At 43.0% G+C, this 27,434-nt stretch overlaps 4 protein-coding genes across 8 annotated transcripts in view; 1 reads left to right on the top strand and 3 right to left on the bottom strand.

Annotated features, from left to right (window-relative positions):
- The window catches only part of trpv4 (transient receptor potential cation channel, subfamily V, member 4), a 47,491-nt gene extending 47,418 nt beyond the window's left edge, over window positions 1-73 (bottom strand). For both annotated transcript variants that reach the window (XM_063195044.1, XM_063195045.1), the window contains exon 1: window positions 1-73. This exon is cut by the window's left edge and continues 109 nt beyond it. The gene's annotated coding sequence lies outside the window, so the exon portion shown is untranslated.
- A 7,920-nt stretch (window positions 74-7,993) lies between these two features.
- On the bottom strand, window positions 7,994-12,409 carry gltpa (glycolipid transfer protein a). The gene is made up of 5 exons (XM_063194374.1): window positions 12,307-12,409; window positions 9,795-9,853; window positions 9,526-9,659; window positions 9,010-9,160; window positions 7,994-8,176 (listed from the first exon to the last, which is right to left on the bottom strand). The coding sequence occupies exons 1-5, from the start codon at window positions 12,407-12,409 to the stop codon at window positions 7,994-7,996; spliced, it is 630 nt and encodes a 209-aa protein (XP_063050444.1).
- A 1,163-nt stretch (window positions 12,410-13,572) lies between these two features.
- Window positions 13,573-23,154, top strand: tchp (trichoplein, keratin filament binding). Its single transcript, XM_063194373.1, has 13 exons — window positions 13,573-13,704; window positions 13,992-14,159; window positions 14,906-15,113; window positions 15,520-15,576; window positions 15,975-16,043; window positions 16,545-16,718; window positions 18,079-18,191; window positions 19,075-19,141; window positions 19,756-19,928; window positions 20,347-20,428; window positions 20,767-20,952; window positions 21,444-21,587; window positions 22,609-23,154. The coding sequence occupies exons 2-13, from the start codon at window positions 13,996-13,998 to the stop codon at window positions 22,639-22,641; spliced, it is 1,470 nt and encodes a 489-aa protein (XP_063050443.1). The 5' UTR covers window positions 13,573-13,704; window positions 13,992-13,995; the 3' UTR covers window positions 22,642-23,154.
- A 1,082-nt stretch (window positions 23,155-24,236) lies between these two features.
- git2a (G protein-coupled receptor kinase interacting ArfGAP 2a) overlaps window positions 24,237-27,434 on the bottom strand; it is a 59,842-nt gene continuing 56,644 nt past the window's right edge. For all 4 annotated transcript variants that reach the window (XM_063195043.1, XM_063195042.1, XM_063195039.1 and 1 more), the window contains one exon: window positions 24,237-26,852. In XM_063195043.1, coding sequence (XP_063051113.1) covers window positions 26,628-26,852 — 225 coding nt within the window. In that variant the 3' untranslated portion in view covers window positions 24,237-26,627. The remainder of the gene's footprint in view (window positions 26,853-27,434) is intronic.

Here is a 27,434-nt window from a genome sequence, read left to right as displayed (position 1 = left end):
AATGGAAAGAGAAGAGAGGCAAGGATGGGAGAGGAGAGGAAATGCAGGACAGAAAAAATGAAAGGAGAGGAGATGAGAGGAGATGAGGAGAGAAAAAAGGAAAGGAGAGAAGAAGAGGAGAGGAAGGATCAGAGGAGAGTGGAGTAGAGTGGAGTAGAGGAGAGGCAGGAGAGGAGAGGAGAAGAGATGAGGAGAGGAACGGAAAGGAAAGGAAAGGAAAGGAGAGGAGAGAAAAGAGGGCAGGAGAGGCGAGGAAAGGAGAGGAAAGAGGAGTTGGGTGCGGTACAGCAGCGTCCAGAGGTCCTGTCAGTGGTCAAGAGGAACAAACACTGATAAAGACCACAGCCTGGAAACATTCCAGAACACGCACAGAACAGTACAGTATGGGTGAAATTGGGCGTGATTATTTTTGTGGTCAGGGATTTCCTGTGATAAGAAACATTTTCAAGAAAATAAATAATAAAAATGTATCCAAAAAAAGCTTTTGTTTAGTATTCGCATGAATGTGCTGGTGAGTAATACTGTATCTGCTACTGAAAGACAGAAGCCTTAGGGAGATAAGAATTTTGACTGGCGGGAAGTTGTGAATGTGAGCTATGAACTTCGACTAGAGTAAGGTTTACTGAATGCCAGACTGACTGGTAGAAAAGGCTGCGTGTGCTGTGAAGCGCGCACACACAGACACACACACGCATGTACTGTATGCAATCACGCACACACACACATGCCCACAATCAAACAACAAACACATACAACTTCATATAGCTATACCCACACACAAGCATGCATTGACCCACCGATGCATATACAGTATGATCTTTGCAATCACACACATAAATAAATTATCTACCCGTCTACCTTTCTGTCTGTCTGTCTGTCTGTCTGTCTCTCTGTCTGTCTGTCTCTCTCTCTCTCTCTCTCTCTCTCTCTCTCTCTCTCTCTCTCTCTCTCTCTCTCTCTCTCTCTCCATGTGCAGGTATGTGTTTCTAGGAATGGGACTCATCACTTCTAGGAATGGGCTGAGCTGGCTTTGCATGCCATGACTCGGCTCATCACCATGTGGATCTTTAGTCAGGAATGTGACGCCGCCTGGCCAGATTTTCGTCTCCTATTAGTCCTATAGTTCAGTGTTTCTCAACCTTTTTTAAGGTGAGACACCCTTTCAATTCGTGAAAAATTTCAAGGCACCCCAAACCAACAAGCCGTAACATGGCATCGCATCCAATACCACTCAAGCTTGGAAAAGTAACACATTTGGAGACGTCGCACGTTGCAGCTGACTGGGGCGACCTATATTTACTTTATTGTGTGTAAATGGCAGATGAAATATTCCACTGAGTAGCATTAACTTATCAATTTAGACAAATATGTATTATATTACATAATTTTATTTATCAGCCACGTTTCCGCGGCACCCCTGAAGGGGGCCCGCGGCACCCCAGGGTGCCCCGGCACCCCTGTTGAGAAACACTGCTATAGTTAACGTGTACGCGGCTGTGGTTCTGCGTCTGATGTTCATTAAATAGGGAAGCAGACAACGTCATAGAGTTTCTGCTTTCTTTTTGTATTCAAAGTGTTGCAATCCGTGAAGCACCAGCCAAAAACTGACTGCTGTTTACACTATTGGTACTGTAACAACACTTCAACACTTCCACTTAAATTGACATTTGATTACCGTAGTGAAATTTGTAGATTAACAATTCTGAACTCCCTATGCATACGATAAACATCTGTTATCTTAAATAACTAGGGTCTTTTAGGGTCATCTTTGTGAGTGTTTGCCTGGAGCAGTGAATCCAGCCGTGTAAACTTTATAGCCACTGGCCTTGACCCCAGAGCAACACAACGACCCGAACCCAGTCAGCCAGCCGGCCAGGACAAACACATCAGCCTACTTCCCGTAATTACTAAGTGAGGGGATTTTCTCATGTCAGTGAAAGCTTGGAGGTAAAAAAGGATAGAGAACACAATAGATGATGACAAAAAGTGTTGTTGGATAAGACTCTTCAACAAGAGCTGGACCCTATTGGTGGTGAGTTGCATGAGTCATAGAGTGGACGTTTTCACAGGCGTTAGGATAGCAGACAGTGGGAGTGGGTGAGAACTGGGACTGCCTTCACCGGCGTGGGTAGAGGGAGACAATGAAAGTGAGAGAAAGCCGGTAGTTTACTTAGTCTATAAGCCCTAAGCCCCACATCAAAACGCTCAAAAATTGGAGGAAAAACAGAGGAGCGTTGCTATCTGTCACGTGTATTGTGCAAGGGTCGCACGTTAATCTACTACCCTCCCAGGAGAGGCCGTGTGTCCCCCTCTGTGAACTGATTGGATGTAACACGACTGGAGTCAGACTCAGGTCAGGACAGTTGTGGAAAGAGGAGGAGGTCCAATGTCAATCCTGTCAAGGGAGAGGATGCTGCGCATGATTGTGGGAACAAATAACTTTTTTGGGTAGAAGGAATATTCCATCCTGTTGACGTTGCAGTGTCTGCAACCACAACTATACAACAGACTACAAAACTGAATTGATAATTCATAACTTTTGGATTCTAGAGGATCCCTTGAGTACAAAAAAATATTTTGTATGTTCCCAACTTCTGACTGTCCCATTAGGCTAATAGTCTGATGTGTGCTTCTGGTCAGCAGTGTTTTGCAATAGCCCAACACTGATGTGTTATGATGAGAACAGGCTGCAGCTTTACGACTTCTACAGAACACGGGGATAGTGGGAAACCTAACGCCATTGGCCAGGTCTATTCTGTAAACATATTCATTGGCCATATGAACGAATGTCTGGGATAACGTAATGATTTCCACAGCAAATAACGGAAGTAGTCCTATAGACCAGTTTAATTCTTGTCAAATGTCCTGACTACTGTCTTGTGGCTTGACCAAAGAGTAATTCCCTATTTCACTGACTGGACGAAAAGTTCTGAGCTAAGAATTCGCACGCGCAGTGCAATTCCTACTGGAAGAACATGCTAAGCACTTTGGTTAGAGCAGTGACAAGATTTTCTATATAGCCTAAGTGTAAAAAATAATAATAAAGGAAACACATTTCCCCAAGACACATCGACATCAGTCTGCGTCTGCTAGATGTCCCAAATAGTTTGGCAAGACTCACGTACCGTTTCTGAATGTCAACGAGAATTCCACTTCAGTTTGGAACAAACCGGGATAAAACGAATAGTCACTACAACGATTGATACCACTTAATATGCCGTTTCTTCTCAGGTAACATCAGAAAAGAACCGCACGATACATGTTGTCATCCATCGTTTCCATCGTGGCATTGATTCACCCCAAAGTTTCCAAATTGAAGCGCGCGCAGCCAACGTCCTGAGCTCTTGCCTTGATTCCCCCGCCCTCAACATCCACTAACAAAACCAGCATTATGCGGCAAGGACAGGGTGTGGACCCGACTGGTGAAGTTTATGTGGCAAGGTAGTCACTGACTGTGACTGCCAGTGTAACGGCACCCCACAACATAACACCTCGGTTTTCATAATTAAGCTAGAATTAATCAGGAAGTCAATCACCACACCTTGCTGATTGATGGGTCTTACGATAACACGACACAGGATCAGTCTTACGACAACACACACACACACACACACACACACACACACACACACACACACACACACACACACACACACACACACACACACACACACACACACACACACACACACACACACACACACATTTCTCCCTGTAGGTAATGATGGCATGTGCTTTTGGAGTCCAGGAGCAGAGCTGCTTGAGTGACCTGACCCTCACTGGGGTGTACTCCAACCTGCCACCATGGTGAAACAGAAGGCCCGGGTTCGAGTCCAGGACAGGTAACACTCCCCTTTGCTACATAGGCCTACTATGGTGTCATAAGTGGGATAGCTTGCTGTGTGAGGCCATCAGGGGCACACACAGATGTGTGTGTGGGTCATGAGTCACCCCAGGATATTATTTATTTCATTACACTTAGATTACGCTTTTTAATCCAAAGCGATTTACAGATATAACAGGTTATTGGTGACAGTCCCTGGAGCAATGCGGGGTTATGAACCTTGCTCAAGGGCACTTCAGCCAGTGGTGTAGTCTACGTAGAACGCAGGTATACGCAGTATTCCCATTTCTAAATTTCTGGGATTTCAGGCTACCCACTTAAAATTGAATGATCCATTATTTAGAATATCTCAAATACAGTATACCCATCTCGAAAAAAAACACAAATATACAGTATACCCACCTCAGAAAAGTAGACTACACCACTGACTTCAGCCATTGATTGAGGTGTACGGAGTGACAAGGGAGGATGCGAACCTGCAATCCTGTGGTCTACACTCCAACTCCCTTACCATTACAACACAGCTATGGTTTGAGAGACCCCAACGTAGAAGCGTGGATTGTGGGGCATCCGGGATGGAAGCGCTGTGGTGGCTACGTGAGTGTGTGAAGCGTACGAGTGCAAGTCTGATGAAGTGACCATCACTGAGGTTGTGAATGTACTGTCATACCAAGGAGCTTGGCTTTGTGGTGAAGCAACCTGTTCCCTGTTTGGTACCATGAAAGACTCGAAGATGAGTACCAATGGTCCAACTCTACTCCTCTGCACTACAAGTGTCAAATACCAATTTGTTAAGCAAATACCTCTTTGTCCACGATGTAGAGCAGGGGTTGGGGACCTTTTTTATTCGAAGTGCCACTTAAAATTCCTCCGAGGGCAGTAAAGGTTATCCAAGGGCCGTACTATGAACACAAACCAGGATTTCCCCCTGCACTTTAGGCCTATAGTGAGGGTGGCCACCTTTACAACAGATCCCACCTTCTCTAGGTCTCCTGATGATTAGAACACTTAAAACACTTTGACGTGTTTCGGCTTAAAGCCTTCATCAGGCAGGTAACAGTCTCTGTTGTGTGAATTAGCAGTCACTATTGACATTGTGACGACGAGGCTACTGGCCTGTTACTTCATGCAACTACGCAGTTCATATATAATATGTATATCTTTTTTATTACTATCATCTTTTTTTTGTCTTTTACAACTTTATTTTGACAGGACAGTTTGAGAGGTGGACAGGAAGCGAATGGGGAGAGTGATGGGGAGGGGTCGGCAAATGACCCGGGCCAGAAATCGAACCCGGGTCAGCCGCATGACAGACAAGTGCCTTACCGGTTGGCCAAGGCAGGGCCGCAACTGAGCAGTTTAAACGGCAACTGTTGGCTCTGCCTATAGCGCAGTGGTTCTTAATCTGGGGTGCGGGCATCCCTTGGGGGTGCGCCAGAGATTTCAGGGGGTGCGCGGAATTTTGTTTGTGTTGGGGTTGTGACCAAAGTTCTGGTAGTGAACTTATAATTAGGCCAAATTAAAACATGTTTTGGTGCCCATTTAAAGTCATTAAGGTATTGATTAATGTCTCGAGCAAGAATCATTGTAATTAATCATTTAAATATTTTTTAGTGCATATACATGTAGAAGTTTGGGTTGGGGGTGCACGGCTTGTCTTGGGCACAGGTAAGGGGGTGCGTTAAGAAAAAAGGTTAAGAACCACTGCTATAGCCAATGTATCATGTGCCACGAGTCATGGATAGTGCCACTCTATTCATTTCATATTGGTCTGGCTTGCCATGCAGGCTCTTACTTCTACTATAGATGACAACAAAAAAATTATACAGTGTTCTTGTCATCCCTGGTGCATAGTCTCCTAGAAGTAGCCAAGCTTGTTTTCATTTCTCAATGGAAAGGTGTTGAAGCACAACTGCCCAGCAATACAGCCTGGTAAAGTTCACCATAGGATACCTTTGTACTGTACACTTTGTTGAATTTGAAAGGATGTGTTGGATGTAACCAATGGTTCAGAGTGGACACAGTTCCTGCACATCGTCCTTTCATTTATTGCACGCAATGTTTTGATCGTTCAGGCCTTCTTCAGGTGAGTTCAGAAGAAGGTCTGACCGACCAAATTGTTATGAGCAGTAGGTCTAAAAATTGCAAGTACAATGAACAGTGTGTGGGATATTGGTCAACTAAAGTTGACCCATGTACCTGCCCTTTTTTATGCTTTCCTCACAACTTCCCTTATGCAACAGAGATAAGCACTTTGGGTGAGTGTAGCTGGAACACATGTGCTTCTTCACTGCTGAAGAGCATCTTACATCTTGTGTACTCATGCTTCCTTGATAAACATCTCTTATGAAGCCATCTGGAACAATAGGTAATAGTGACAGGTTCTCGGGCCAGGGATTTAAATCTATAATATAAACATTCTATGTATGTGCGTATCGTATGTATGTATGTATTTAAATGTATATAATGTACTCGTTTATTAATTTAATATGGTTTGGGAATTCAATCTATTTGTAGCATGAAAATAAGATTATTTGTTTGTTTTTTTAATAACACAGCATATCACGATAAAATATACTGTAGTTTATTTTCAATAAACAATGCACAATACACATCATTATACAATAGTCATTATTGTTTTTTTATCCTACTATGGATAAAATGTGTCCACATTCAGTGCTACTGTAAGAGAGACATATCCTGTTGGATATCCTGTTTCTCTCCAACTGTCAAGGTTTATGAAGAGGATGCTACACAGCACAAACTGAGTGGAGGGAAACTAATTGAAAATGGAGAGTGGCATAAATGCAAACCCTATTTCTAGAAATATTCACATTTCAGTTCACTGCCTGTAATGGTTTAAACCTTCAGCATTCAACATTTTGAACAATGAGAACTGTGCACAATCCAAGGCGCATGTGTGTGCGATATCCTGCAAAATGACTTGTGGAAAACTTTGGCCTAGTCTGTAGATAACCAAATGCACCTGTTAGGGTATTGAATTCCTTCACATACTATGGTATCAGTAATAGACTTTGAGCAAATCTGTACATTCATTGTTCTTTGCTAGACAATGTTATTCTTTACTGTACTGATAATGGTCTACATAATACATACATACGTACATGTCCTAATGTGTAATCTTGCTATAAAAAAACACAATGAACCATTCTTTGACCACAAATGATATGGTTCAAGTACTTAGTCCTGCTAGGAAATATAGGAACCACAGTCCCATAAATTAGTTAACAAATTTATCAGCAATAGTCTTGTGATGAGACTGATATTGAATTTTAAGAACATTCTGTCAAACCTTAAGTCATTAAGTTGTGATGTTAAATGTTTATATGTAGCACTAGCAGCTATACCTTTTGAATGAATTGACTCTGTAGGATGTAAGTTATTTTATACATTATTGTAAAATGTTTATTTGTTTGAGTGGTACATACACAAGCTACTACACATCATCAGTGATACTTATAAAAAGTAACTTATCAAACGTTTTAAATTATTACATTTGGTTATGCTTAGAATTAAGACATCAATCGTGAAAAGTAGTAATTCGTCTTTTATTAAGATGAATTAAAATGAATTAAAATAAATTACTATTCATAAATAATCAATCATGTATTTCACTGTGCTTGGATGTACCTTTTGCGAGAGTGAAAAATTATCCTTCCTAAACATGATCAATGTTCATCATTATATAATAGAAAATAAAAAATACCACAAATTAATGGAGCCCAATACTTTGGATATGAAAAGATAAAGTCTCCCCCTTTGGTTTTAGCAGAATAAATATCTTCAGTGCTGATGCTAAATCACACACACCCATACCCATACATATTGTGCAAGAAGAGAGCAGCACAGAGCACCAATGTAATGGAGGTAGCCTAGGTAGAAAAGTGTACATTCTTGCATGGCAAGGAAGCAGGTTGCAATGGGGGTCAGGGGTGTAGGAAGGGAAGATGGGATGGGGTGTTGAGTATCCACCTTATTACGCCTCTTCCATTTTATATCATTTAGTACAGAATTTCCAGTCTACTAGTTCTGATTAAAGGTCACCATTGAAGTCTATGGACTCCACTGCACAACCAGACATCCAATGAGAGCCTCAATGTTGTGGTGATTGACAGGCCTGCTGTGCTGTCACACTTTGTAGTCCAGCTCAGCGTTGAGCCTGGTGTACATCTCATAGATGGCGTCTACGGTGACAGTGTAGTTGACCAGAAACTGGCGTACCTTCTCCAGACAGTCTTCCTCTTTCATCTCACGACCTTTGGAGAGGGCCCTGAGGAAGTCTGACTTGTGGGGAGCAGCATACAGCGCGGCCTGCAGTCAGGTAAGGACCCAAACGCAGCAAGAAACACAAGATATGAACACACAAATAAGAATTCACTTCTATGATTTAGATTTTTTTCATGGTATTGTATTGTAGCCTGGTTCCCACCAGACCTCTGTGTGTGTGTGCAGCTCTGGAGCCCCCTGGTGGCGCTCCAAACACACACATCGGTCTGGGAGCATGTAGCAGGATTCCATTTCTCAAGTCAAAAAAAATAATCAGAGCATTTATTGCTTCAATATCAATTGCAGATCACATTGAGGAGTCACAGGACGTATTGTACACTATATTGACACTTTAGAGATCAACAGAAAAAGTTTTTGAAGGAATTTGTTGATATTGAAGCAATAAATGCTCCGATCATTTTTTGATTGGAGAAATTGATTCTTGCTACATGCTCCCAGACCTAGTAGTGGAACTACAGGTCGGGCAAGAGCCAGGCAATTTGTATTGCATATTGTATGTTGATTTTAGGGTTGTTGTTTTTTCAGCAGCAACATAATCTATCTACCTCATTAGGTACAGTGTAATAACTGGTGTAACAGCGATGTATCATGTGCTGGTGTTATACTTGCACCATTAAGTTACTTCTACTTTGACTTCAGACACCACTGCCTGTGTGCCTACTGTAAATGTTGTCCTCTCTAGCACCGTATTGCTTGCCCTGTCTTTTCAATAGTGAAAAACATGATTTTTTTGTATTCCTTTTTATGTCTAGTACATGTATGTGTGAGAAAATTGACACTAAAGCTGACTTTGACTCACTTCAATACACACAGTGTAATGACACAGTATTGGAAATTGTGTAATTATTATACAGTACCTTAAAAAGCTGCTGGATAAGCCAGCCGTGGTACTTCTTCAGGGCGATGTCATAGGCTTTGGTAACGTTGATGCGTATAAGATTGGGGTTGTTCACGTCCTTTTCCCCATCCACTAAACTCTTCAGCAGCACCTGGATGAACCGCAGACCCCTGGAGGGGGAAGGGAATGACAGCTATATAAATATTACACAACACTGTCAGATCTCTCTCTCTCTCTCTCCCTCTCTCCCTCTCTCTCTCTTACACACAGACACAGACACACACACAGACACACACACAGACACACACACACACACACACACACACACACACACACACACACACACACACACACACACACACACACACACACACACACACACACACACAAAATATCTGTACTGCAGTTCACAAAAACTTGGCAATTGCAAATGTTGCTCAGACATGGCCGGTCACACACAAACACATACATTCACAAAAAACAGACCTTCTCCACACTGGTCTTTATGGTTGATAGTTGTGAGAGGATAGGATACCTTTTTAGCCACATGAGGGAGAGAGTGGCTCCTACTTTGGGCCACTGGGACCTGTGCATCTCCTTCTCCGCTTCCAGAATATTCTGAAGTGTTTTAAATCTGCTCGGGTTGGTGTCATAAACAGCTTTAATGTTCTGCAAGCACAAACAGTTATCTGCTTTGTGAAAACGTTCAATTCTTTTGACATTTGTTCTGGATTAAAGTATCTCACATGGGAGTTTAGTTCGAATTTACCAGGATTGACCAGCAGGTGGCGGCATTTGACTTACTGAGATGTTGCCAGCAATGTCTGCCTTGACAGGTGCGAAGACTGTGGAACCCAGTAGATCTGATGTCAAGACAGTGTCAGAAAATTGGTAGGAATCAACAATACAGCCAGGGAAATGTAAATATATATAATTAGATATCATTACATATAATATATAAACTTTATTACAGACTCAGGGCCCACATTGGACACATTACAATACACACATCAACAATACAATAAAAAAAATACACATACAATAAAAGGAAGCTAGTGAATGTAATGAATTATTCCAATAATGATATTTCTTCGATGCAGCTAGGTGTGGATATTGCAAGTAGGCCATCCATAAACAGACTTTATTATGATGTTCTACTAATTAACTGCACGATACGACTGTGTAAAAGGTAATTATGTTACCTTATAGCAAGGTACTTAACCTCATTCATATTCTGGAGGATCCTTGCGTAACCTTTGACATTTACAGCATTTAATAATTGATCATGTGTATAGAGCGTGACTGGTTTCTCGAAAGAAGCAGCGCCTCTCATGAAACTTTCAGCAGATCTTGATACCAAACCATTTAAACGGTTGTTAAGACTGATTGCTATCTGTTTCCATTCTCCCTATCCAGACATGATTGTTCAGCAATTACACACGATACCCGGTGTGTGTGTGTGTGTGTGTGTGTGTGTGTGTGTGTGTGTGTGTGTGTGTGTGTGTGTGTGTGTGTGTGTGTGTGTGTGTGTGCATGCGTGCTTGCGTGTGGTAATAAAATAACCCATATAGACAGTGATTGCAAGTACAGCCCAAGGCAAGCTGACATGAGGTCAGAGGATGCCTAGTTAGGGCTGTAACAACGCACTCAACTCATGATTCGGCTCATATCACGATTTTTGGTTCTATACAGCCCATGATTTTTAAACGTAGCCTTTTAAATAAAAAATTGTGATAGAATAGGAATTTGTAGAATAGGTTACAATAGGCTAAAAATAGTTTTTCAAAAGTTTAAAAGGATGATTATTTGAGGCTCGGCAGCCCTATGACATCATTTCATGTGGTTGTTTTCTGGGTGTAAAATACTTCCTTCTTGCACGGCCATATCGCGACTCTGCATGTCACGATTTGTCGTTTCGATATAATACCGTTCCAGCCCTACAGCTAGAGCTGCAGGTCCTGATGCTGATGCGGCTGGGTGACAGAATGGGCCAAGCCAGCCAAAACCTACAACGCGGCGCTCTCCCATATGAATGTGTCGAGCAAGGCGGAATCACATCTGGCAAGAGCCAGGTTAGTTGGACCCCGGGAAGACTAGCAAACTGCCAGCAGAAAAAGCTAAAAGATCATTGGCACCATTCATTGGCTGCCTTTGCCCAATGTAAACAACAAGTAAAATACACACAACAACAACAATAACAACACAAAGAAAAATGACTTCTCTTTTCAAAGGCTTAGTTTCCTGTATATTCTATGGCATTTTTCCGATTACATTTTGAGCAAATGGGAATGGTGTGTGTGAGTGTGTGTGTGTGCGCACACACATGCCTATATTCTTGTTTACAATATGCATCATGTTCTAGCAGTCCTATGGCCTGCCATGAATGGTAGGCTACTATGGTCTGAATGCTTTCGGCTAGATTGCTGCTAGACTGTTCAGGAGGTCAAACAATAGCGTACTGTTTTCTGAAAATGTTCCACTTAAATGTCCTTACACTTAGATTGTATTGGTTAAAAAGCCACTGAATTAGGTCTCAAAGCACTCCATAATGCAGTGCACACCATTAAACGAAAACACTCACTGCCTTTTTTTGTGGTGAGTTGGAACACCTGTACACATGGGATCAAATGCCAAGTAAAGCCAAGTGCCAAATGGTAAACATCCCATATAGTTGTAACAACAACACATTGCTATCTTGACCTTTTCAAGTGATCATGTGAACAAATTGACTATGAAACTTTTTGGACTCTGTTAATTCCAAATGAAAGCCTTGACAAAGAAGTTGCTTACCATCATTATGCAACCATACACCAGACTAATCAATTTTGTCACCAGAAAATCAGGACAGAGGTTTAAATTATACATGAAAAAGGCTTGTTGCCTCTTTGTGAGGGAGACATTTGATCCATTACATTGATCCTTACTTTACCCTTATTTTTGGTCTTCGCTCTGTGTAACCTAATAGTATGTGTGGCACAGACCATAAAGCTGTGGTCTGCTTGAAAATGTAAATAGGCCATGCTTTTTTTTCTTGAACAGTTCCACCATCATTTCTTTAGGTCATTGATTTATTTCGCCACATGCTGCTGCAGTTCAGTTTATCTATAATTGAAATCAAATTTCACTCACCGACCTGTATGATTTAGATTTATATTTTGCATTAAACATAAAGTTCAAATCAGCCAGGTACAACATGGTTTCAAAAAACACAGGCAAACAACTTTGCCTTGAAGAAAAAGCTTTCCTTGAAGGCAGTTGGGTCTCATGCCTCACACAACCTGAATCACAGATTTATCTATAGTTTCAGATGACTTACCAAAGAATGGAGGAAGATGTGACACGGCTTCCAGAAAGGGTCGAGTTTCCACTTGTTTGTCTGCTGGAAGCTGTTTAAACTGATGCTCTAACAGTACAGCCATGATTGACAAGAGCAGAGACAGCGTCAGTAATGCAACTCTGAACCTGTGATGGTAGGGCTACCCAGAACTATAGGCGCCAGGCAACTAACAGCTGAGCTGCTGCTGACCACAACGCCACCGGCTGACAGTTTGCCAATTCTCACAGGTGGACAAGGGAGAGCCAATCATATGCAAGTAGGCGGGACATGTAAAAATATGAATGATAGCCTAATCATGCTTAATGTACATGAAACTATGGCAATGAACATTTTTTTAAATCTTAAATAGGGCCTATAGGCCTACCCTATCTAACTGATATCTAGTTAAGTCTACTTTGGCAAGTTAATTCATAAAGCACATGCTGACCAATTATTTGGCTATGAAAACTGAACATGGTCTTACAAAATTAATGTTTACACAAGTTAATTTAATAACTGGCCTGGGCGCAGGTTAAATAGCCTAAATCATGAGGCAATAAATTGTTTTAGGCCTACTGATTTCAACAAGACAATTGGCATTTTAATGGATACAGCCTAACGGACTGATAACCGATAAAACTGTATAGCTAGGAGAATAGAACACATATTTGGAAAATATGTTAATAAGCATTTAGCAGAGCTGTCAAAGTAGGCTACAAGTAGCCTAATACATTCACAGTGTAGATAGGCCTTCATGACAGTGCCCCACCGCAACCCCCCCCCCCCACACACACACACACACCCACACACACACACACACACACACACACACACACACACACACCCACATAAAATAAAATAAATAATAATACAAAAAATAGAATACATTTTTAAAAATCAGTAGATAGATTTAAAAAAAAAAAAAAAAGAAAAGAGGAAAAGGAGTAGGAATAGGGAGAGGGTAGGCTATTTTTTTCCTTAGGTTAGGGCTATCACTCATCCCTCTACTTTTGAGACTTCTGGCATTTCATAAGCTATTTTAACTACTGTAGCCTACACATAGCCTCTATAAGTAGGGCCTATGAATGAATAAAAATGACAAATCTAAGCCTAATTCTGAATCTTGGATTTCACACTTCTCGTTGGCAGGACACCAGAAGCCCACTGTATCAAATATGGATCTTCTATCTATGACATGTCAAATAGCCTACTTTTTGGGTCCTCGGACTTGCCGTAGTCTCGTAACCAAGAGAAACAGGAAGCCGTTGTTTGAAAGCTTTCTGTTGTTGTTTCCCTCTCTGAAAGGAGCCAACTGACTCCTGCTCAAAGCAAAATACCTTTTTCGTCGACTTCAATCAAAACAAAACTCATTGGAATTATTGAACGCTTATTCAAGAGGTGATAACTTTTGAAACCCTTCTTGGAAGATTTTTGTTCATCACAGATGTGTGCGAGTGATGTGTGTGATGATGTTGTGCTTCTGACAAGCTAGCAAGTTAACGGTCGCTAAAATAATCAACAATACTCTTTGATCTAGTCTTAACCAACTATACAAATAATCGATGTCTGTAGGATGCACAAGTGATGCCGTTTGTGTAAATCTTCTGAGACGTAAAAGGCACGTAAGCTTACACAAATCTAACTCAGCTGCGCAGGCTTGTTGATTCGGCTTAACTGTCTTTCAGGACCATGGCTTTGCCGACGTTTGCAACTTACAGCCAAATGGTGAGGAGACGGGAGCATGAGGCCCGACTGCGGCAGCAATGGGAAAACCACTCCAAGTATTACCACGATCAGATCGCTCGCACCGCGAAACAGGTCCACTGGAGCTCTCGCCAGTCCTACGAACAGAGGTGAAGTTACTTCCTTCAGTAACTGTCTTCCAGTAACAATGTGGTGTGTTTGTGTGATTGCAGTTGTTAAAAGCGTGCATGTCCTGGCCCTGGCTTGTTGTCAGATTTGTGGTGACAATGCAGTGACATGTTAGGTGCACTGAAAACAAGGGAAAATGATCTATTCCCAGGAGGAGGAAGCTCACCATAACCTGGCTGACTGTGAAGTAACAGAACCGGTGTGGCAGCTTTTGTGATATGCACCGGAATTCTCATCCACATGTACATCTGCTTGTACGAGGCTATGGCAAGCGATGTGGGACAAATGTATGGCAGGAAGCGAATGTCAACATAAACAGAGATTACACAATCTTCGACATGGTCAGCAAATGTTTTGGGGGGGCTGTCATTTATGTTATGCCTACACTTTGGAATTAGATCAGAGTCTTGTTGTTACACAGGTATATTTGATTTACCCCAACTGTACCCTATACTTAACTTTACTCGGTCTACCCTATAAGCAGATACAGAGCGAATGAGAATCCGGTGCATATCACAAAAGCTGCCACACCGGTCTCATGGGTATTGATAATTATTAAAACTGGGATGAACCAGCAGAACATTTGACTGTAGTCCTATGGATATTAGGTTTTTCTTATTTCAAAAATAAGGTCCTGGCTCAGGATTTTCCTCCACTCTCAAGCCTGGACCGTGTGCATCTTTATTGATGGTATCCCTTTTATTCTACCTATGTTACCTTCCAACAGCATGAGTGCATACCACCGTCGGCGCGTGGAGGAGGAGAAGCGCCAGCGCCTGGAGGCGAGGAGGGGCCGTCTGCGGGCCTTGCTGCAGGAGGAGAGGGACACGCTGGAGGCAGAGCTGAAGCAGATCCCCAAGAGGAGCACGCTCACCCAGGAGCTGGTGGAGCAGACCGAGAGCCTGCGCTCAGCCAAGGAGGAGCGGAGGAAAAAGGTGCAGTGGTGATTGATAGATGGATAGATAAGATAGATAAGATAGATAGATAGATATGGTAATCATAGCACACCTACTAGCAGACAGTGAGCCTGCGCTCTGATTGATTGATTGATTGATTGATTGATGATTGATCATAATGGCAGTCAGAACACAGTGTTCTCTCTATCACAGAGTCTTCCATAATTGTGAAAGCATAGTGTATTAGGATATCTTGGCACATCATTTATTTAAAAACAGAATTTTGAAAATGTTCTTATGTAATTTCATACTTCCTTCAATCACACTTGTGACGCTTATAGAGACAGTGGCATTTGCAATGACTTTTCTCATCTAGGGGAGTGTCAAACTAAACAGTTCAGTGCCCCTGCGAAGTCTGACATTTCTCTCACTCTGGATTTCACAGCTGGCTCAGGAGTTGCTACGAGAACACTGGAAGACAAACAACCCTGAACTACGAAAGGTTGGTTGCTACGGTTACTTACTGTGCATAATTACAGGAACTAGATACCCCCTCAGCTGCGAGGCTTTGCCATATTGTGTCAATTTTATTTAAGTGTAAAATATTTTTTGAAAGTATTTCTGTTATCTTAGATATCATTTCCCAAAAATATATATTAATAAGTAATATCTGATTCCTACAATTTATGAAGAGGTCACATCATAGTCTCACTTGTGACACCTGAAAAGGGAAGGCGTCAACACAGACCTCTGTGTTGAGCCAATCTGATAGCGAATGCGGTGACCCATGCCATCTACACTAACCTGTTGGCTTCTGCCCACAACCCAGTGACTTTTATTTAAAACTCTCCTGTGTTGCCCATGTCTTGCTCTCTCCTTTTTGTTTGCTTATGCTAACAGGTGGAGTCAGAGCTGCATAAAGAACATGTGGTTGGCCAGTGGCAGGTACAGCAAGAAGAGAAGAAGCAGGTATGAACATTAACATCTCACCTCACCTCACCCTAACAAGCTGTGTTGTATGGTCACCCAGCTGATAAGTTACACCCATTTAAGTAAATTTGGAATGGGTAGTTGATTACCAGACACACTGGGGTGAAATTACGTCACATTTTAGGTCGAAACGAAGTCACATTATTTTTAACACGTTAATACCACCACCTTTATTACCACAAGGGTCACCAATATTTTGTGTCATTGTGTGAGCACCGTTGCCATCTTTCTCCACTTTAGCCACCACCATGTACTGCATGTGTCACCTGGTGATGTGAAACTAAATGTAATAGAAATGTTAGATTTCCAAGTCATGTATTGGTTACTCTCTATCATTTCTATTGTATGTGTAAGCATTTCTGCATTCATATTTCATGTACTGAAATATAAGCATTTGAAATGTGCCTCATGGTTTTGGCCCACTGGGTATAATGTGATTCTTCTGTGCTCTGTGATATTTTCTCTCTTCCTGACACCCAGTGTGAGGAGAAGGCCCAAGAGGAAAAGAAGCGTTTTGAAAACGAGTACGAGCGAGCCCGCAGAGAGGCGATGGAGAGGATAAAGGCGGCAGAGGAGAAGAGGAAAGAGGAGGACAGGAGGAGGGCGGAGGAGCTCCGAGAGCAGATGGAGGAGCTGAAACTCAGAGAGGAGGAGGTGAGCTGGGCAGATCTCTTAGGAGAAAAGAAGGGGATGAGAGGAAGAATGGAGGAGGAGGTGAGCTGGGCAGATCTCTTAGGAGAAAAGAAGGGGATGGGGAGAAGAGGTGGGCAGATGACTTGGGAGAAAAGAGGGGGAGGAGAGGAAAGATGGAGGAGGAGGTGAGCTGGGCAGATCTCTTAGGAGAAAAGAAGGGGATGGGGAGAAGAGGTGGGCAGATGACTTGGGAGAAAAGAGGGGGAGGAGAGGAAAGATGGAGGAGTAGAGCTGGGAAGATCTCTTAGGATAAAAGAGGGGGATGAGGAGTAGTATAAATGAGGAGCACTTGACAGGTGACTTTAGGAGAACAGAGGGGGGATGAGGAGAGGGGAAAGTTTAAGTGGAAGAGCTGGCGCAAAGTGTGAGACCCGGCTATCCTGAAGTGTGGGCACATGGCAAATTAAAAAAAAACATAGTAAAGAAAAAATATTTGAACACTGCTCTAAAAAATGGTTTTATTTTGTTAGTAAAGACACAGTATTTTCATCTTTCGTTCATTGTTTCTTTTCCAAGAAAAAAAAGATCAATGTCATCATCAGTTTCTTATCAAACAGTCTCTTAGGCAACAGAACAGAAATGTACAAAAACACATATAAAGCGCTGAAAATAGAGCTGTAGTACTGTTTACCAGCCCTAGTGTTCACACCCCTCCTATTCCAGCATGGGCAGAAAGCATGTCCTCAGCACTTACTATGTGCACACTGGCGGAGCCATATGCCGACTTATCTGCGGGTGAACACACAGCACCATATGGCCACATATTTCAATATTTTAATCCACGGGGGTGCGGCACCTTAATTGCTGGGCTGTGGCTAGGTTGAGGGTTGAAGTGGCATTAGCTCGTGCTTCAGCACACTGTGCTGCACACATAGCCATCTGTGAATAGCTATTCGTGCACATTTTGATGAAGACATCTTAGATGTTCAATGTGCAAATTGATTTAATGACATTACTGTCATATTTCCTGGAGTAATATTCATTAAAATGGTACACAAGATTTCTTTTCATTAGTAGGCATACACAGCACGTGATACTAGATCAGATTACATTATTTAAAACTTTTCTTGTTATTACACATGTAAAGAATTAATACACACACATCACCCTACATAAACTAATTATAAACTCAATGCAGAAATGAATTCAGTCCAAACTGAATCTTCAATTATTTTGCTTCAATTTTCCACAGGAGATTTTGCCGAAACTACATTTTACATTAGAACCTGGTTCCTTTTTAGACCTAGGCCTCAATTGATTATGCTTTGCCTTAACCACGTCCACTACAATAACCCATTGTGCGTCTCCCTCCTCCCCGCAGGCAAAGCGTCTGAAGAAGGAGGAGGAGTCCCTATTGGCCCAGACCTGGGAGGTGGAGAGACTGGAGGAGGAGAGGAGGAGGGCAGAGGAGGAGCGCAGGAAAGCCAATCTGGGGTAGGGGACTATTCCTACATTCATTACACATTTTGATAAGCTTAATATATAGTTTATAACCTTTTTTTATTATGTGCACACTGCACTTTAGGGTCTGTTCTGTCTTGTCATCTGTGGTGTCCATATGTTGTTCGGATGTCTTGCTGTGCAATCAATTGCTGTTTTGGGACAATAAAGTTCAGAAGTTGAATATGACTTCTGGAATGCGGCCAATACAATTTACTGGACTGTACCACTACAGTGGTAGCCTGGCAAGCCAGACTATGATATGGAAAAGATTGTCTAGCACTGCACAATTCAGAAAGCTAAGGGCTGTGGTGGGCGAGAGACCGTTTAAACTCTGTACCTCTATGACCCTTGCGTTTTGATCGGATGATGGGTTTGCCGTCCTATCTGACCTGTATTAGTCCAGTGCTACACCAACTCACCAGGTTGAGTGTAGGCTATTATTACCTCCGCCAGGAGGTTATGTGATCGCCCGATTTCTCTGTTAGCATGTCTGTCACTTCTCTGAACACAATGGTATGTAGGCCTATATAGGCCTGCATGGATCACACCACACCATGTCGCAAATATTAGAACAAATTCAGCTTTCCTGGCGGAGGTTTGCATTCTCTGAGTGCATTTCTAGTTGTGAGATATAAAGTAAATAAATTTGGTAGTAGAAAGGCTGAATGGCTCGGAAAAAAAACATTAGTGGCTGGTGAGCAAAAAAGTCAATGTCAGGCGCTGGCTGTGTTGTGTGTGTGTGCAGGTAATCAGCTGCTCAGGCACATCCCTTGCCCCTACAGCTAGCACCCCTGATGCAGCACTTGCTGCTGAAACTGGGTGTCTGTCTTCTCTTCCTCGTTATATTTCTTGTGCTGTGTTGTGTGTTGTTCAGGCGGTTCCTGACGCGTCAGTACCGGATGCAGCTGAAGAGGAAAGCACAGGAGGTGCAGGAAGAGCTGGTGAGTGTGTTGCACGATGGGCCTTTGTTATGCCACACGCCTTCAATTCAATACATTTGAATGAAGCAAGTGTGAATTGCCATATGGCAAAGACATAACCATACACGCCACAGTTTTCTATGGTTTTCTACCTGAAACCTGTAGTCATTTATACCTACTCCCAGTTATAAAACTGGACAGCGAGTTTCTGTAATATCCATCACTTGAGGAGGAGATGCGAGTCCTATCTCTCCCTGTGTTCCACAAACTAGCTCATCATGACCGATCTCAGTGGTGCAGTGTCTAGCCTACTAGGTATGGCCCATAACTAAGAACACTGGATAGATACCGTGTTGACCACTCATTTGGAACGGAACGAATGGCTGAAGTCAGATCACCGCCATGTTTAATGCTGCCGTCAATCATTGACATGGTGATACGCACATTATCCTCTAGGTGGTGGTAAATCTATGAACATCTGTGAAAAACATTGTATAGCGACCCATGATGGTGGTGCCCAGTGTTAGACCACCACACCAAAAACCAGAACACGGCATCTTGTCTTCATATCTATGTGTGTGACGACCTGCAACTTGACTTTTGCCCTCTGACCTTTAACCCCGTCCTCCCCACAGGAGTCTGACCGGCGCATCATGGCGGCGCTGGTGGCGGCGGAGCAGCAGGACCGGTCGCTGGAGAGCGCGCGGCGGCAGAGGGCGGTGGCCGACGCCGCCTGGATGAAGCAGATCCTGGAGGAGCAGCTGCAGCTGGAGAGGCAGCGCGAGGAGGAGTTTGAACTGCTCTACAGGTGAGAAGAGGACCACTAGGACAGTCAAACAGATGAGGCGCACACAAGGCTTGCAAGCTACAAACGTTTCAGATCGGTGCTACTGGAGACATTGATAATGTACTAGATCCGAAACGTTTGTAGCTCCAGATATTTTCCGTCAACTTCTTTTGTTAATTTGTCGGACACAATACACTTTTTGAACCTGCAAGCCTTGTGTGCGCCTCATCTGTTTGACTGTCCTAGTATCACTATTTTTGGTGAGCAGTCGCACCAAGCAACAAGCGATCCTAAGTTAAGGCGCAGGCGCCAACTTTCTTTGTTTCCTTACCGAGAAGAGGACCACAAAAGACAAACTCCTCCTGCTGCGTCTCAGCTCTTCTTTTGTGATTATGTATGGTGTGTTGAAATGGCCGACTAACACCCTGTGTCTCCACAGTGAGGAGGCCAAGCGTATGTGGGAGAAGAGAGAGGCGGAGTGGGACAGAGAGAAGAGAGCCAGAGAGAAGCTCATGAAGGAGGTATGGATCCATCCTTCATTTCAAGGCAATTTACAAAAGTGTGATGTGTGATGCCTTTGAACAGTTAAAACAGAGAGAATACCAGAATAACTGTATTATTTCTGGTCAAAATACAATCACTTGTTGCTCTAGCATCATACAGCTGCATCTTTGTAGTTAAAATCTTTTAACCTACTTCTTTTTTTTTTTAACTTAATCCAATTTTCAATGTCCCGTCTGGTGGGAGATGCATCCCAGTTTTGAAGGCCATGCTCCCCATAAATAACGAATCCCTGTAATAACCGCAGTGTAAACATCCTTCTCTTGTCTTTCCCCGCTTTTTATCTTGTTAAACTCAGGTCCTGGCGGAGCGGCAGGAGCAGCTAGAGGTGAAGATGCTGGAGAACCGGGAGGCGCAGGAGGAGGTGGTGAGGAGGCGCGAGGAGCTGATGGAACAGCTGGAGGAGGAGCGCCTCAGCCGGCAGCAGGAGAAGGAGGAGAAGGCGGGGCACAGGACCACGCGCATGCAGGAGATCAACGCTCAGGTGAGGGGGATGGACATCACGCACGCATGCACGTGCACGTGCACACACACACATACACACATGCACGTGATCAATGCACAGGTGAGGGAGACACGCATGCAGGAAATCAACGCTCAGGTGAGGGGGATGGACATCACGCACGCATGCACGTGCACACACACGCACACACACACATGTACGTGATCAATGCACAGGTGAGCGACACACGCATGCAGGAGATCAACGCTCAGGTGAGGGGGATGGACATCACGCACGCATGCACGTGCACACACACACACACACATACACACAATGTTGAAGTTACTTCTTACGATTTAGTGCTAACTAGAGGGAAAACCTGTCCATGTTTTGTGTGTTTTTTTGTGAACACATGGTTAAGTGTGTGTGTGTGTGTGTGTGTGTGTGTGTGTGTGTGTGTGTGTGTGTGTGTGTGTGTGTGTGTGTGTGTGTGTGTGTGTGTGTGTGTGTGTGTGTGTGTTTGAATCATGCAGGTGGAGGAGCGCCGTCGTGAGCAGTGGGAGGAGGAGAGGAGGCGCGAGCAGGAGGAGGCGGAGGCGCTGGAAGCACTCCGACTGGAGGAGGAGCAGCTGCATTTGGAGACAGCGAGGCTGGCCCAGCAGGGCTACCAGGACAGGGTGAGGCGGTACTCTACACCAGTGGTTCCCAACCTTTTTCTTCAGGGACTCATATTTTTATCATTCTAAGGTTTGGTGACCCAATCGCGCGAGCGCCCGCATGAGTCACATGATACTCTATTTCCTGCGAAAACTCATTAGTTATCATTTTATTCCTCAATATGTCTTCAGTCAAATATAGAATAACTGTTTAATGTATCACTTACATTGTGTTGCTTCTATGCATATATTGGTTTGCTTTGTCATTTATTCAACATGGGCTATATATGGTATTAAAAAGCCCTTAAAATCAAGAGGGCTTCGCGACCCACTGTGGATCTTTGGTGACCCATAGGTTGGGTCCCGACCCATAGGCTGGGAACCACTGCTCTACACTAGCATGGCTATGGCCTACACGGCTTTACACACATAACGGCACTACACACGTTTACAAACATAATGTGGGAAACCCAATGTCATGCAGTCATGGGTAAGCCGTTAGGGCGTCAGACTTGTAATCCAAAGGTTGCTGGTTCGACTCCCGACCCGCCATCCCATCCTCCTCCATCACTGAGGTACCCTGAGCATGATACCATCCTGCCGCACTGCTCCCTCTCGGGCGCCATTGGGAGCTGCCCCCTTGCTCGGATGAGGCATAAATGCAATTTCGTTGTGTGCAGTGTGCACTTGTGTGCTGTGTCACAGTGACGATGGGAGGTGGAGTTTCCCAGCTGGGCTTTCTTATACCTTCAAACCATTTCTGAGGGGCAGCTGTGGCCTAATGGTTAGCGAGCTGATCTTAAGATCAGAGGTTTGCAGGTTCGAATCCTACCCTCACCTCCTCCTACACCTCCGTCCATGGCTGAGGTGCCCTTGAGCAAGGCACCAAAGCCCACATTGCACATCTAGGTCGCATCTAGGTCGCATCCCTGAAATGCTTCCACATGCTACTGGTTGAATCTACAGTACTTGCAAATAATAATAGGTATTTTAATTTTTTGAGACTAATTGTAATCCATTGCTTTGACATGTTGCCTTTTAGATAAGAGGGCGACCACGCACTGCCTGGACCTGAGAGCAAGCAAGCCAGTCAAAGGAGATGAAACTTGTGGGATCACGCTGACTGAATACTCAATGAATGTAAACATGATGCAAATGAGTTCTGCTTGGTACACACTAAATGGACTGTAATTGCAGTTGCAATAGCGTTTAATATATGTATTTGTTTTCTAAACATTTTTTAAATGTTTGTTTCCAAGATTGTGGTTTGATGGAGTTTGGTCAGAAGCTGGACAGTTCTGTTGGCATATTTGTACATGTATTTAGCCTTTTCTATTTAGCCATACACAATTTATTAATGTTTTTTAAAAACAGATTCTGTTTTAACGTTGGTTTTCTCATCTTTTTGTACAATCACTGTACAGATAAATCTTTCCACATTAATTTCTACGAAGGACACTTTGTTGCTTTCTGAAAGAGAAAACAAACATTTTTGGTTTTGTTTTTATGGTGGTTTTATCAGATTTGTACAATCAACAGAAGGATTTTATAATTGTTTCTTTTTTTATAGTAAATGATTTCAATACAAGCTCTGTCTCATGAACTCAAACAAGTGTGTGTGTGTGTGTCTCTCAGTGTGTACGTGTGGAGCATGTAAGTCGTGTTGGAAAAGCAGTCACAAACTCCGACTCGATATGAATTTAGACTGCAGGTAGATTGTACGAAATGCTTTCTAATGTTTCAGCGCCTGCTTCTTACATATGTTACCACAAAAAGAATTTAGCCTTAATTCTCTGCTGCTCTTCCTGATATCAACAGCAGGTGGTACAGTTTCACCACCACCAATCACCAGCATGTTGATCAGACCCTCCAGGAATTTGCGATTTGCAATTTTTACGCAACTTCAGACAATCCCCACAATTTCATTTTGGTGTTTTAATTTTCACCAATTCGCACATCTTTCCTGCAACTAAACTACCCTCCACATCTATTTTGTTTTCATGACATGCAACCTGAGATTTTTAGTCACATTATGACAAGATTAAAAGACTCTTTTCTGCCTTTCCTTTGCCGGTGGACTGCGGATGATCATCATGTTTGTGGCCACACGCACGTCAGTCTACCCTCGCTCAACATGTTTTTTTCCACAGCTATCCTTGATAACCCTGCCAGACACCTTGCCTCACATTTACATTTTTGTCATTGTTCTTATCAGGGCTATTGTGGTTGCTGGCCTATCCCAGGAATTATATTGTCCAAAGAAGAACTGAGTGTGTAAATATGAACTCACTTTTCAGAAGGTTTTCAGAGTTTTCTGATATTCCCTTCTATATTCACCCAGTTTCAACATTTTGACTCTGTAGGACTATGGACTATTCTCATACATTCTGTATAGGCTATACTAGGACGGAAGACAGGGAAATGCCCCTGATTTGACATCTCAGGTGTCTGGTCACTATTCTGTGTACACTCATTAATACAGCAGGGGCTATTTATACAACCGTAAGTCCCAGCTGGGGACTGGAGTGATATTTAATTGGCTCTTGACATATAGGCCATACATGATCTAACAGTCGCCCTCTCAAAATACATCCACAGACTCAAACAGATCAAACCACCTGGCATGCTTTTGTCAGCCAAGACAAGGGAACCTGACGCATGGTGGGTCACAGTTATAAATTAAGTTTATTTTAAAAATAAGAATCAGTTGCTCTTTTGTTTATTTGTAGTTTGTTCTGCAAGTACAGGTGCCCCTGTATTTGTACATGGCAGGGGTCCCGTCCCCAGTATGAGGACCACAGGAATAAAACGGCAGAATAGCATGGCCCCAAAGAGTACTTTCTTTATGTTTAGTTGTCTTCTTAAAACTACATACAGTATATCACCTCTTGTGAGCATACGTTCACAATGTACATTCTTAGAACGTTTTCTGCCAATAATGGCAGACCACGTCTGACTTCAATATACTCTCTCCGCTGTTGCATCATGTATTAATATACACATATAGTACCATTTCCAATGCATCTAACACAACCATGGGTAATCCAAACACATAATCACATTAAAACAGCTGACACAGACATCCCTGTCTTCTTCAACCATCCTCTCTGCTATCACACTGCAATACTCACTTGACTATCACAGGGTCAGGGAGTTGTGAACTATTAGGCACCATTACTGAACAACACACAGTAGCCTACAAGCAGGATAGGAGAAGGCAGGGCAGGATACTGACGTGTAAGGTAATACAGTGTGCCTTTGGCTGCCATCATGTTAAAAAAAACAACAATAATAATGTTATTAATAACAAATATCATACATGTAATCGTAAAAAAATGATGTAAAATCTCAGTAGAACCACATTGTATTTGCTGGTAGATAAAATAACTGGATAGTCCCTGGATTGAGTCATTCAGTTCGATATAGGAATTCTCTCTTCAACAAAGTGCCTACTCGTTTTGAAGTGTGTATGTGGAGTTCCAAAATGGTTTTGTCAATGTATGGAACAAAAACAATCTTCCACAATTGATTTGTCGGAAATAGTTTGGCAGTAATAACAATTTCCACATACCTGATAATAAAATTGCTATGACACATCAAGGAAAACTAGTCATTAATAAATATCTTCTCGACTACATTCTTTAAATACTACTAGAGAGATGCAATCCACTGGTACACAGGTGTTTAGTTTTGATGAGGTGCATATGCTTAGTTTTACTTCACCTCTTCCTGTCTGGCTATGCTGTATATGGCATGAATTCAGAAAATAGCTTATTATATAATTACAATATTAGCATCATCATACATTTAATAATATCATTTTAAACTTTCAGGAACTGCGGCTAGCTCCTGGCTAGCGATATAGTGGAATTCTGTGACTTCCTGTGAATGTTTTTTTCCTCCCCATTTTACTTTACAAATTCACTGGCAGCCGCCCTACATCACCACGCCCACTGTTATCATTTACAATCCAAATGTGCGCTCTCCGGTCGCTTTACGGTCATTCAGTCACAGCACACACTGCAAAGGCCAAGCAATCACACCTTGTTTGCAGGAGACAGATATGTCCAGATGCCTCATGTGGAACCCTCTGCTTTTTGGAGTCAGCAATTTGTCAGCAATCCATATACTACAATAATATTATACGTATATTCACATTATGCCTTAAATATATATAAAAAAAACATGAACACCCATGCATGATCTTTAAATAGATATACAAAACAATAAAAACAATTAAAAAAAGACAAAAAATATTATATTCTGTAAAAAAAAGCAAACAAATAAATAAAGAAACTGACATGTTGATCAGACAAAACAAGGAGACTTGGGGCGTGGTGGTGGAGTAAGGTGCAGGGGTAATGGCATGGTCCAACAGAGCAGGGAAGCCGACACTGGGGGGACAAAGGGGACAGCTGTCCCAGGCCCAGGGACAGACGTGGCCCAGAATGGCTTTCTTATTACATTGTATGTATTGAGTAGGGGGCCCTTTCAGATGACTTTGTCCTGGGCCCAGCCAAAACTGTCAGCGGCCCTGCAACTCTAACTGTGTCACCACAACAGACATCAATGGTGAAGGTCAAGGGAGGGGAAACAGCACAGTCACAGCGTAAGGGAGAAACAGTCAGTTGTTGAATAGAGACTTTGGACACTTCAGCTGATGTGTTTTGGAACACAACAGGAGCAATGGGAGATTTGTCAGTTGTTGAGTTTAGCAGAGTGCTCGTCACTTGCTGGAAACACAGCATGGTAAACGGAAACCTCTTCAGTCATTTGGTTTATGAGTAGAACTGGAGACTCGTTAGCCATTGGAGTTCAGAACAGACAGAACAAGGGGTAATGTAGACTTGTGAGTTGTTGTGGTTTGCAAATAGAATAGCGATAATGTAGACATGTCAGTTGTTGGGGTTTGCGAATAGAACAGTGGTGAACGGAGGCAGGTGTGTCAGTTTTTAGGATTTGCGAATAGAAGAGTGGTAAAGGGAGACAGACGTTGGGGGTTGTTGGGGGTTTGCAAGTAGAACAGTGGTAAACCGAGTCGTGTCGTGTCAGTCAGTCAGTTCAGTTGTTGTTCTCTTTGGTTGTGATGGTCACCAGTTGCTTGGCGGCCTTGGCGATGTCGTAGGCACACTGGATGACCTGCTGTGTGACCAGCTGCATGTCGGTGCCGGGCCCCAGACCGAGGGCTCCATCTGGGGCCACCGCCTTGCGGCACTCCCCTTGCAGACGCTGCGCACTGGAGGTCAGCAGACGCAGGGCGGCGCGCACTGTCTCTGAACGCGGTTTCTGTAATGCGAGAGAGACAGGACAAGGGGGGCAGTGGAGACATGTGAGTTTGTATACTGTAGTCTAGTCTACACTAGTCTGTCTGTCTACCTGTGTGCATGCTTGCATGCATGCCTGTCTGTGTCTGTCTGTCTGTCTGTAAGAGAGGGTAAGGTATAATGTTGCCCTCATATCTTCCACTTCAGTGACAGTCCCCAGGAAAAGTCCATAATATACTGCATATTAAGAACAGAATCTTATGTAACAAAACAAAACAAAAATGCCCACACAAATGTCCCCCATTGAGGGAAGTCTCCTGTTAGGTACAGATTGGTTCACACTACACCATATCACAAGTGAGATACCGTATGGTCTGGAGACCGCCTTCAGAATTTCTCGTAGGGGAGGTGTGGCTTGCGATTGCCAACGGCCATCTATTGGCCATTACATTTGGTGTATATGTAACCCATAGCCAATCACGTCACTTGTAGTAGCGAGGTTAAGTGAGTTTTGACTTCAAGTCATGATGCAAAGGTCCCCTTTGGCATGGAAGTACCTTAGGGTCATACAAATAAATTTACCCATAAAATGATAATTGGAGGT

The sequence above is a fragment of the Engraulis encrasicolus genome, chromosome 3, assembly GCF_034702125.1.
Source record: "Engraulis encrasicolus isolate BLACKSEA-1 chromosome 3, IST_EnEncr_1.0, whole genome shotgun sequence".
NCBI classification, from domain to species: domain Eukaryota; kingdom Metazoa; phylum Chordata; class Actinopteri; order Clupeiformes; family Engraulidae; genus Engraulis; species Engraulis encrasicolus.
This window is presented reverse-complemented; position numbering and strand designations above follow the sequence as displayed.